General features: G+C 44.7%; 1 protein-coding gene across 3 annotated transcripts in view; it reads right to left on the bottom strand.

Moving 5' to 3' along the window:
• Positions 1 to 10506, bottom strand: part of OTUD3 (OTU deubiquitinase 3) — a 36286-nt gene extending 25780 nt beyond the window's left edge. For all 3 annotated transcript variants that reach the window (XM_054721140.1, XM_008148138.3, XM_028155450.2), the window contains exons 1-2: positions 10187 to 10506; positions 3929 to 4077 (exon numbers count right to left, since the gene is read on the bottom strand). In XM_054721140.1, the coding sequence (XP_054577115.1) occupies positions 3929 to 4077; positions 10187 to 10398 (361 nt within the window). In that variant the 5' untranslated portion in view covers positions 10399 to 10506. The remainder of the gene's footprint in view (positions 1 to 3928; positions 4078 to 10186) is intronic.
• Between the last annotated feature and the right edge of the window lie 2016 nt (positions 10507 to 12522).

Raw genomic sequence — 12522 nt, 5'->3', positions numbered from 1 at the left:
TTTACTTATTCTTTCAACAAATATTTGCTGAATGTTTCCTATAAGCCTAACTCTATAAAAGACCCAGGAAATGTAACAATAAGCAGTGATTATAACAGTTTGCATTAATAAATGCATATTATGTGTCAAGCATTGCGCTACTCCTCAAGGATTATCACTTTTAATCCTCAAAACAATCCTCTGACAGGCATCATCATGCACACCACCTTAGAGATGAGGCACAGAGTAAGGTCACAATACCAGGACAAAACAGAGCTGAGATCACATCCCAGGCATCCTGACTCCAAGATCCTGGCTTTTGGCGACTCCATTACACAGCCTGTCAGTTTGCCCTTGAGAAGTTTATAACCAATGGGGGCAAACAAGAAAACGCGTCATTGAAGCATATAAGTGCTATAGGAAAGGATGTATGGTAAAGAATCTGGCCTTGCCCAAATAAAGGTCTTACCTTTATCCCTGACTCCTGAGAGATAACTTCTAAACCCTTCAAATTTCCCAAGTGATAGGAATGTCTTTGTTATTCACAGTGGGCTCCTCGGCCACACCTGACAGTTTAAGTTAATGAGGGGACTCTCTGACCATGCAAGGTCAGCCAGATCTGGAAACTGGGGAGCTAGGCAATCAATCAAACCCACACAATGAAACGCCAATAAAAACTCTGGACACCAAAGTTCAGGTGAGCTTCGTGGCTGACAATACTCTATCACACATAGATGCCAGGAGGAGGATGCATCCTGAGGACAAGAAAAGCTTTGTGTTTGGAACCTTCCCACTCTGCCCTTTGGCTAATTTTGACCTTTAACCCTGCCATGTAATAAACTATACCTGTGAGTATAAGGGCCTTCAGTTCTTTGAGTCCTTGTAGCAAATCATTGAGCCTGAGAGCGGTTCAGGAAACCCCAAACTTGTAATTGGTGTCAGAAGTGAGGGAAGTCTTGGGGAAGACTGTACCCTAAAACCTTGCAGCTTGGCTAACTCCAGGTTGGGAGCATAAGTCAGTTTGGTAGTAGGGAGGGGGAGGTAAGGTGTATCATATAAGCTTCTTGACTTAGATATCTAAGTTAATTCCCAAATGACAGGGATAAAAGAGAAATGATGTTCCAGGCAGAGAAGAGAGAGGGAGAGAGGAGAGATGAGTGGGGTAGACAGATGAGTCTGTGGGCTATACAGTTTTGCAGGAATTTGGAATGCTAAGACAGCAGGGTGGGAATGAGAATAGATAAATAAGAAAATCACAGAGAGTAAAGGGCTCAAGAGTTTGGCCTTTATCCTGACTGAGGTCAATGGGGAGCAGCCAATGGGTTGTAGACAGGGGAAAGATTTATTTTTAGGTCACTACTCCAGCTGCAAAAAAAACCACAAAAAACTGAATGTGTCAAGTGGCAATGAGACCAGTCAAAAAAGTATTGAAGAAATCTAGGCTAATGACCACATAGGCCTGATTTTACAAGATGGCGGCAGTGAGAGAAAAAATATCAAGGTAGACGTGACAAAACTTAATGAATGACTGGGTACAAGGAGGGAGGGAGAGCAGCATTAAGAACATTGACGACTGTGATCTGGATTATTTGTACAATTAGAAAAAACATGTTGCTGATTCTCCAAAGCCAGTCTAAAGGAAAAGAATAATCCTAAAAGATACTAGTACAGCCAGATGCAAGGTAACCAGGTCCTGAAAAGTTAAGTGAGCCATTCATTTATTCATTCAACAAACATCTTAGGAGTGCCTACCATTACCAGGTTGGGGAAGAGACACAGTCCCTGCCCTCAAGAATCTCAGTGTAAAATGGTAGATGTTAAAAACGTGTAACTATGATACGAGGGAAAATATAATAAGTCTAGTCTTCAACTGGCACACAAACAATGTGCAGACACCTAGGTTTCTTTCCACTTCTGCTATGGCAGTCAGAGCCACTCCTCGCTTTGAAGCTCAAATTCTTTATGAAGCACCAACCAGCGATCAGGAACACACAGTAACATTTCAAGACAACAATCTCCCATTGTGTTACAGAAAACCAGAGAAGAATCAAGCAATACTTAGAGAGATGGAGTTACATTTATTATGCGCGGGTCCAGAGGAAAATGTCTCTCAAATTCTGGGCCCCAACATGGAGCAATTTTCCCTATTTATATGTTTTTACCTTCTTTGTCTCCCAAATATGGGGTGTTTCCGGACCCTTTTGCAAGTTCTTAAAGAGCCCCTATGTGCTGGGACCTTGAGACCTCAACCAAGGGCCTGGCCTGGTGCCAGCACTGATAATTTTGTCCGGGGAAGTTTTAATGGCCTCTCTGAAGTGGGAGTAGTCTTATTTTCCTTATTATTTAAGCAAGCAAGCATTTACAGAAGCCAAATAGTAGGGTTAAAATTTCAAACAGCAGTTTTTATATAAGATGGATGCTTCAATTGTACATCTAAAGTGACTATCACACTGGACACAAGTCCCTTACCCTGTCATACCTCCAAATCAACCACTTCATTCAAGATGTTCAAAGTGGAATTTCAAGTCACAAACTAAAAACTCACTTCATCAAAAATATTTTAATTGGATCAATGACACAATTGATTTTATTTAGCTAAACTACAAAACATGCCCCGTATACCCACATTTAATTTGTAAACTGCTGACCATCTGGTAAACTGTGCCTATATGCTAGACAAAAAGTGATCAGAGAGGGGGACCATTAACTCAGTGAATACTATCAACTACTCAGTGGGAGTTTTATTGCTGTGCCTAGTGAATGAGTTCTTCCCTTTTGAGTTATGAATCACTGATAGCTCCCCTTCCCCCAAGACTTCCTCCTATGGCCCTCTACCTAGCCATTCCCCAAACAGAATCTTCAGAATCACTTTTGCCTCTCCCCTCTCCAGCTCCAATGAGTCCTGTCAATTATACTACCAGTTGTATCTTGGTCTGGAACCCGCTCATCATCCCCAGCAGCTGTCTGGGTGGAGACCCTCTGACTCTTTCATCCGGCCAATGCGGAGAGCTCCTAACGCATCTCCCTTCTCAGTCTCTCTCCCCATTCTTTCTTGACATGGTTCCCAGAGTTAGCACTCTAAAACACAGGAAATATTCTCTCTCTTTCCTGATAAGAGCAGATAAGACTGAACTCTGTGATAAAAATGTTATTGTAAAACATAAATGTATCAGCACCTAGCACAGAACGTCCTCAGTAAATAATTGTCAAATTAAAGTTTAAAAGTTTATATGTACTTTCTTACTAGATTTGTGCCTATAAGGAACTAATTAAAATCACTAAATAATTTGCCTCAAAGAAAACAGATTGTGTCTGGGGTTTGGGTGAGAATTTAAAATGACTTTATTGATTTTTTTGGTTAAAAAGTAATACATGATCATTTAAAATCAGAAATATCTATAGAAGATACTTTAAAATATGAATAGACCCATCATCCCTAGATGACAAACAGTTAAGAACTTATTTTAATTACATCATTTAATCTTCATCAAAAAAGCCTACAATAGGTGCTATTATTATCTTCCCTTTATAGATGTGTAAAGAGAGTAAAAAATAAGTGGAGCCAAGAATAAACAATCATAAAATGTTAGTATCTTTCTAGAATTTTTCTAGTATGCTTCTCTGTGTGTATACCTTTTAAAAATAGGACCAATCTACACACACTATTTCACAGCCTGCTTCCCCCACCACCCCATTGAATAAGAAGTCATGAACAGCTTTTCAGGTCAATGAACATCAATCATCATTGTTATTAAGGGCATACTCATCTAAACCTACTGAAACCCAACTGCCTAGCATGTCGCCTATTACAGAGCAGACGAATAATATTTGTTGAATACATGCCATAGCTTATGTAACCAAATCCCTGGCTGGGAGGGTGGGGAATGCTGATGGATTTAGTTACCCAATGTATTACTCCTGGAGGATCCAGTGTCCCACAGGAACCTACCATGTTTCTCAAAGGGAATGTCATCTTCTACAAAGGGTTCAAAATCTTCCCGCTGCTTGATCATGTAGTCTACGGTCTCTTGCCGGTGCTGGAGATGATTTCGTGAGTGTCCCTCCAACTGATCACCAAGAGCTCTGAACAGGCAATTACTATCAAAACAAAAATGTTGGTCACAACCTTTTAAAAATTAATTTAGTTCATCGACAACAGCAATGCTTCATACCAGGCCATCCATGGACGTCCTCCACACAGAGACAAGAGAAAGCCTCAACTCTGACCCTCCATGATTCTTCCCAGATACTGAGGGAAGGCACTAGGGCAGATGTCCAACTACATTACCTTCAGAAGAGGCACAAACAAGAACTCTATTCCCCACTTACCGGCTGGCCGACTCAGCAAAGTCATTCAACATCCCTGGGCCTCAACTGCTTCAACAAGTGAGGCTGGTGACACACTCACCCCCTGAAGACAGGGTCCAGACACTACCGGCCATTTCTCAAGGGCTCTGATTCCCACATGCTCTTCCAAAATGATAAAGCGTATCCACTGCCGATTTCCTGAAACAAGTTCCACCACAGCTGCCCAGCTGACTAGTCACTCACCTAACAGAGAGTACTCAAAAGAGAGTAATTTGTCCACCTCCCAATACCAACAACTGAACCGGGCATCCTAAGTCTTAAGAACACAGTGGAGAAAGCCATGAAAGGTACTTGGCCAGGGCATACGCGTAACTACACAACGACACTCTCCCCCCTCCTTGGCTCACTTCTCCCCCAGGGAGCCGCAATGCTCTTGTTAGTCCCGCTAAATGAAAACTTTAAACACAGTTTTTACTTTGTTTTGTCTCTAAAATTAAAATGCTAGCAATAAACTTTAAGACTTATCATTACTTTCAAACCCCTCGAAGGCTTCTAAAATTCCAAACTATATCACAAACACAGAGCCCAGATACTCAGAGACAAACACAATCTGGTATCCTTAAAACTAAGGAAATAAAAAATTCTAAAGCCAAACAGTTGCTCAGTTTCACACCAAACTGTTTCTTTCCTTTTCCAAATGAAAACCCATGACACTCTAATTCCAAAATATAAACTTATCACTTCCAGAAGAACTTTCAGACGCAAATGCATACGAGAAAAAAGTTTATCAATTCAGAAAAATAAATTTTCAATAGAAAGTTATACAGAGACAGGCATCTCTTCAAAAGTATAAGGATTCATACTATTTTTTTTTTTGCAAGGGAGGAGGAAATATTTAAAGATGACAGATTCTATAAACTAGAAACCAAGAAGCTTTGCATCAATCTGAGGCAAGATTCTAGAAGGGACTGGAATACAGCAGTTGTATACTAGACTGAGGTGTCTGTTGCTGAAATCTAACAATGGCAGTCCTTGTTCAACCATGGGGGAGGGTGAAGTAGGCTAATGAATAAAGCGTTCTCAATTTTAAGCTTTTCTCTCCAATTTTTCTTAAACCTTTAGGTCTATTCTTTAATCTAGCTTAAAAGGTGTCAGCCCAAAATTGTGTATTTAGTTTTTTTATATTTAATATATCAAAATTCAAAATACAGAAAGTAACATGCTTTCTAAGTATTTTTAGTAACATGGGCACATGTTCTCCATATAAGCCAAAAAAGTAGGTATAAAACTACATTGCATGAGCTCAAATGTGTTTATCTGCACACTACACACAAATGTATGCAAAGAAAATTAAACATATCTTACAATGTGCCAGGCACTGATGAAAATACTTTACAGGTATTAAAAGTGCTTAGTCTTCACAACGCTGAGCTAGGTACTATCCCCCTAGGGCAGTAGTCGGCAAACTCATTAGTCAACAGAGCCAAATATCAACAGTACAACGACTGAAGTTTCTTTTGAGAGCCACATTTTTTAAACTTAAACTTCTTCTAACGCCACTTCTTCAAAATAGACTCGCCCAGGCCATGGTATTTTGTGGAAGAGCCACACTCAAGGGGCCAAAGAGCCGCATGTGGCTCTCGAGCTGCAGTTTGCCGACCATGGCCCTAGGGTAATTCGCTCAAGGTCATATAACTGGTATGTAGTGGATCAGAATTCAAACGCAGCCACCGAAACGTCAGCCATAGTTACTCAGAGGTAATAGAATTAGAAATAAATGTTAAATTATATATTATTTTAATATACTTCTATTTACCAAACTTTCCTGAAATCACTCAAAATAGTCAAAATGAAAAATCAAGATAGACAAATCACTTCCTTTTCTGACAGTTGCAAGGTAAGGACACAGGAATGTGAACAATCACGACAGGCAACCTGAGTTCCCTTGGGGAGCCCCGCAGTGAGAGCACCCAGAACAAAGCGTCACTGCTCAAAGGACCTCTGGGAGATCCCACTGATTCCGCACCCTCACCCACACACTACAGCGGGGCTGCTTCTCAAACCCCACACTGCTGACATTTGGGGATAATTCTTTGTTGTGGGGGCTGTCCTGTTAACTGCAGAACGTTTATTAGGAGTATCCTTGGCGACTACGAACCACCACCACCATCACCATCCTCCCGGCCAGTTGTGACAACCAAAAATGCCTCCAGACACTGCCAAAAGGTCACCGTTCGCCCGGGGAACAAAATCATCCCCACTTAAGGACCACTGTGCTATAGGGTCTTGTATTTGAGTTCACAAAGCCACCAAGTACACAAAGTAGTAAGGGTTTTAAGGGCTTGATAATTTAGCATGGACCACTATTATAACATAGACATCAAAAAAATTAATGGGCTCCTAGGCTGCAGTAATACTAGTCCATGTGCAGAAAAAGGAGGGGGACAGGTTCTATTCTTTGAGATCAGCTAGAAGATTAGGTACCATTCTAGTCACTGCATTTTAAGAGACATGTTCAGATAAAATGATGTGGTTTTAAAATGCATAAGAAGAAGAACATAAACAATTACTAATGTTTAGGCTAAAGAAGGCTCGTCTAGAATCTAGACTAATAAATAAGTGGTTTTTCATTATGACTGCATGTAAGAATCACCTGTGGACCTTTTCAAAAATCATCAGTAACCAACCAGGCTGCACTGCCTGAGATTGTGGTGTTGCTGATCTGGGGGAGAGCCCAGGCACTGGATTTTTTCCAAAGTTCCCCAGGTGATTCTATTGTGCCACCAGGCTGACAACCACTGTGCCCGAAACAAAGCTGAGGCTGCCGATGCAGGTAACTGACAGACAGGCAAGATGGCGCGCGTGTAAATGCGCTTTCACCAAGATCCAACAGTTCTAAGAACAAAATAAAAATAAAACAACTTGTTTTGGGACAGAGATAAATGGCTTAGTGATTCTTTAATGTTTTAATTTTAGAACACTATTAATTAGTTATGTAATTTAGACTATATTTAGTGAGATATAACTGGATATAGCTCAGAGAGATGCTAATGTTGTTTGTACCGCCTAATCCAGTTAGAGGTTCTTTTCACCCTATAGCCAATGATGTTTTTCAGGACAACATCAAGGTTAAAATGTCTCTCTTGTTTTGAAATTGAATCCAATTTATGTGGGTCCACCTTCAAACAACATAACAAATCTGAAGGTGGCCCAGGATGCATTACAAAACCCCATAAATAGCTCCCTAATTAATCTACGCTAAACTGACTAAAGTAACGGAAACATGAGACTCGGAGGATACCAGCTAATTTATCCCCAAGGACCCGGAGGTTCCAGAGTGCCACCAGTACCACATCAACAATGAACACGCCTACAGAGCAAGATGCTCTCTCAGGCTGCTCAATGTTGTCATCAGACCAGAGTGAAGACTGTCAACCATTCCTTATGTTACCATAACTTTATTATAGTTCACCAAAGAGCACTCAACACATGTTAGTAAAAGGATATGCTGACACCTGCCAGCCCGTCACATACAGAGGAAACACCATCCACTGCAGGGATAAAACCCATCACACAACCCTAAGCACAATTCTAAGGAGGGGTGACACCCAGTCCCCTCATGTGCCCATGGGAAGAACTGGTTAGCCTCGTGAAGCCCACAGAAGAGGAATCATCGTTTTACCTAACACTGTCCAAAGAATAAAGACCTTGGAAGAGAAAACAAGCATTTCAGTCAAGTTGACCTCTGGCCTCTGCACCTCATTGGCCCTGACTTCTACCCTTGTATCCTACACTCCTGTCATCCTGGTGCCTTTACATGTATTACTCCTCAGCCTGGAAAGTTCTCTTGGCATATTCCTATTGATCCTTCCTGACCAGTCTGTATGTGACCTCCTCTGAGAGGCATCTAGCAGAGTACAGGTTTCAATGAGAATTTCTGAATGAATGAAGCCTTCCTGACCACTTCAGGGAGTGTCAGCCGCTTCCGTCTCAATAGTGCCACGATAATCAATCACTATTAAGAATACATCAAACTTAATCTTAATTATTTACATAATCCATTCTCATAGTGTGGCCCAGTTTAAGGGTGTGGGGAAAAGTACCTCTGAGACCCTTTCAGGGTATCCGTGAGTTCAAAACTAAGATATTATTTCTCTTTTTCACTCTCGATCTCTCACAAGTGTACAGAGGAGTTTTCCAGAGGCTATCTGAGAAATGAGGTTATCTCTCTGGCAGCTAATGGAATGTCTGCGTTTTCTTGGTTTAAAATTTTCTTTTACTTTCTAATATAGTACATATTGCTAGCTGTAACCCACATAAACAAAAGCTCTTTGGAGTCCCCGGTAATTTTTAAGAGTGTAAAGGGGTCCTAAGGCCAAAATGTTTGAGACCTGCTATTATGTTTCTCTCTTACTAGGCTATGAACTCCTTAAGTATCTTAGTCATCAATGTATCCCCAGCTCCTTGCTTCACCGATGTTTGCTGAATTAACTGAAGTATGCTCTCTTTGATGGTTGGTGGCGAGGGGGAGATAGAACCCCCAAAGTTTCCCATACCATTAGGAAACTGATTCAAGATTTTACAACTCCCTGTGGTGTGATTTCTAAGCAACCTTCTGTTGAGTATTTCAGTTTCCTTGGCACCCTAACATTGAGAATGCCATGCCCAGTATAGCAAGCACAAGCAATCCAATCATTTGCAAGGAGTAGCCCCACCCCAATCCCACTGTAAAGCATTCAACTGGTACTTTGGTGTATATAGCAGTGCCTTTTGCTTGTGAGTTTTGATTAAAATAAGTAAGGCCCTGAACTGTTAAAAAACTTTTATGTGACAAAAATCAAGGTACTAGGTAAAAAGCAAGACCCAGCAAAGCAAGTCTTTCACTGCAGTGACTCCACTAAGGAAATGCCCCTTTGAGAGGCCCTGCTGAGGGTCTAATACTACCCTTTACCTCTCTGCACACAATATGACACAATTGCCTAATCCTCACAGCTTCCAACTACACTCTGGTCTCCCTCTCTACTGCTATTATTCATTCACTCCTTCACCAAAAATGCGCTGAATGCCTCTATGTCCTGGGCACTGTGCTAGGTGGTGGTGAATACAATGTCATCAAACTAAATCCAATTAGCCTAAAGCACTGAGAACACGTAGGAAACATGGGGAAGGGAAATCTGAGCCAGTTCATAAACAGTACCCATCATAACCGTTCTCCTACCCTCTCCCCTGCCTACCCTTTTCCTTCTCCCATCCACACTCCGGTTTCCACATCCCCTTTCCTGAAGCCATTTTTCCTTCCTTTCTCCCATTCTCTCCCTCCTACCCACTTATTTACCCCGTGTCCCCTAAAGAGGCTGGACCTAGACTGCAGTCCGAGCTGAAGCCCATGGGAGAGTTAGAGAGGTTGCCTTCAGCAACAACAGGCCCTCACAGAACTGAGTCCCCAAGGGGCAGGTAAGGACTCCAAGGAGGCCAAGCGCTACACCAAGTGACCACGCCTCCCCTTGTCTGACCGTCGTTAGGCCTGCTCTGCGTGCGCCCCGCTCTTCAGGCGACTGCTCCCTCTCATCCCTGCAGGTCTCAGCTGAAATGTCACCTTTCAGCGAGGCCTTCCCGGACACCGACCCAAAGGAGACCTGCCGCGGAGTTCTACTGACTCGGGACCACTTTACAGCCTCCTCCCGGCCTCTGCCACGATTAGGGGGGTTGGGATGACCGGAGGTCTCCGGGGAGGGGCCTCGCCGCCTCGCCCGCCGCGGGACCCCCTGCACCGGGGAGCGCCTGGCTCGCGGCCGGCGCTCGGGCCGCCCGAAGGAGTGGGTGGACGAGAGCGGGCGACGGTCGCCAAGCCCGGTGCGTCCCCCCGGCGCCGCCTCCCGCGCTCCCGGGCCCGCCTCACCCGTCCCCCGGCACCTCCCGCAGCTTCAGCCCCAGGGCCTGCAGCTGGTTGGCGAAGCTCACGAACTCCTCCTCGCCGCCGCCGGACTCCGGCCGGTTCCGCCGCTCCTTGGCCAGGGCCCGGCGCGCCGCCCGCTCGTCCCGCTTGCGCTCGGCCTCGGCTTTCCGGCTGCCGCTGCCCGGCCGGCTCTTGGCCGCCTGCTTTCGGGACATGGCCTCGGCCCCGCGGCCCGCAGCGGCGGGAGGAAAAGCCGCAGGACCGCGGGGCGGCAGCTCAGGTGCACGGAAAGGGGAGCGGAGCCGACGACGCGGCCACGGCGTCTGCGCCGACACCCGGCACCCAGGTCACGTGGCAGGACCCCGCCCCCTCCGCGCAGGTGGAGGGTCGGCGCCATAGAGCGCTCCCCCTGGGAGGGCTAGAGAGGCGCCCATCCTTGTTTGTTCCGCGCTGCCCCCTAGCGGTGGGTGGTCTTCCAAGTGAGGAGCCAGTGAGTCCCGAGAACAAATGATAAAGTCGAAAGGATAGATGAAGGGAGAGTGAGAGGTGAGAATAGCGGCAAAAGGGAGGAAAGAATGGACACTAAAACTTTTAACTCTAGCTTTGAGCCTACAGTTGGGATAGGCGTTTTCACGTGATTCATTCTTAATTGTCCCAAATTACAGGAAACTGAATCTGAGAGGTTAACTATGTTCAAGATCGCACAGCTCAGATGCAGAGCTTTTCCCTGGTTCTCGACCTCTCTGCTGTCCCTCATAATCCAAGGAAGAGGTACTCTTCATTCCAGCCTAGGTTTGCCTGGACTAAGGAAGGGTCTTCCTGGGACACAGGAGTTGCCCTTTTAAAACCGGGACAGTCCCCCGGCATACCAGGACAGTTGGTCATCCTATTCCACACCCACCTACTCTGGAAGCTAACTCCATCAGCAATCCCGGCTGCTCCCTCATCCCCGCTCCTCTTCGGCAATAGCCTCCACTTCCTCCGTTTCAATTAACATCTGTATTTATCTTTGATGTGTAAATAACTCTCATTTCAGGCCTGTGCTGGTGCCAGGTGTAACACTGAAGCAAGGAGACCTAGCAGCGGCCCTCAGGAAGCCCAGATTTTAGTGGGATACAGGCAAGGACACAGCAATTATAATAGTACTCCATGACAGATGCTATCAAGGAGGAGGTACAGGGTGCTATAAGGAAAAATGGAGTGAAAAAATACAAAAAGGTCCCAGCGGCGGCTCAGTAGTTGAGCATCAACCTAGGAACCAGGAGGTCATAGTTCAATTCCTGATCAGGGCACATGCCCAGGTTATGGGCGCAATACCCAGTGTAGGGTAGGGTATGCAGAAGGCAACCAATCAATGATTCTCTCTCATCATTGATTGTTTCTATCTCTCTGTCCTATAGGGAGCGGTTATAGGGTTAAGCCTTGGACTGACCTGCTGGCAAAGCCGCAAACAAGTCCCAGCTTAGAGGGCACAGCCCTCTTAGCATAATTAAGCTTGACCTTATGACACTCCCTAGATCCTCCCTGGGTAGCTAATGGGCTGTGGGAGGTGCAGCGAGTGCTGCCAAAACAAGTGAAACTCACAAGAACATTGTAACTATGGTGACCACTACCTTGTTTACCTCTGACTATAAAATAAAGGCTCAGCTTGCCATCTGGATCTGTTCTGTGGTCTCAGCCAGGCACAGAAGACCCACCTAGACCCAGCTTATTCTCTTTGTCTGTCTTTTCTTCATCCTTCACCTCAGGCTCGCCGAACCCTTGGCTGTGCTGGCGCGCCACACTGTCCCTCTCCCTTCCCCTCTGAAATCAATAAAAATGTATATGTATATTTTTAAATCTATGTTTTTTTAAAAGGCTTCCCAGAAGATCTGAGTTCTAAGCAGAAGCTTAAGGGATGAGTAGGACTTGTCCAGACTGAGAAAGCTCAAAGCAAAAGGGATTGTGTATCCAACACCGAAGCTCGGTTCCGAGGAACTGAAGGAGTGCAATCTAATAGGAACACAGGGCTTGAGCCATGAGGCCGGAAGCAGAAGGAAGGCTCAGCTTTGGACAATCTCACAGGGCATATGAACGAGATTTATTCCAAAGCCTTAGAGCCAGGGGGAGCCATTGAAGGATTTTAATCAGGGAACTGACATGATCAGGTCTATTTTAGAAATATGTATTTGGCTATAGTGGGGAGAATGGGTTAAAGGTGGAATGTCAGGTAGGAGGCCCCTCTAGATGTCCAAAGACAGGTGATGGTGATGGTGATGGTGATGGTGATGGTGATGGTGATGGTGATGGTGATGGTGACAGTGACGGTGATGGTGATGGTGACGGCTGGGACTGGGATG

This window comes from Eptesicus fuscus, chromosome 9 (genome assembly GCF_027574615.1).
Source record: "Eptesicus fuscus isolate TK198812 chromosome 9, DD_ASM_mEF_20220401, whole genome shotgun sequence".
In the NCBI taxonomy this organism is placed as follows: domain Eukaryota; kingdom Metazoa; phylum Chordata; class Mammalia; order Chiroptera; family Vespertilionidae; genus Eptesicus; species Eptesicus fuscus.
Note: the sequence above shows the minus strand (reverse complement) of the source record. Positions and strands in the feature narration are given on the sequence as shown.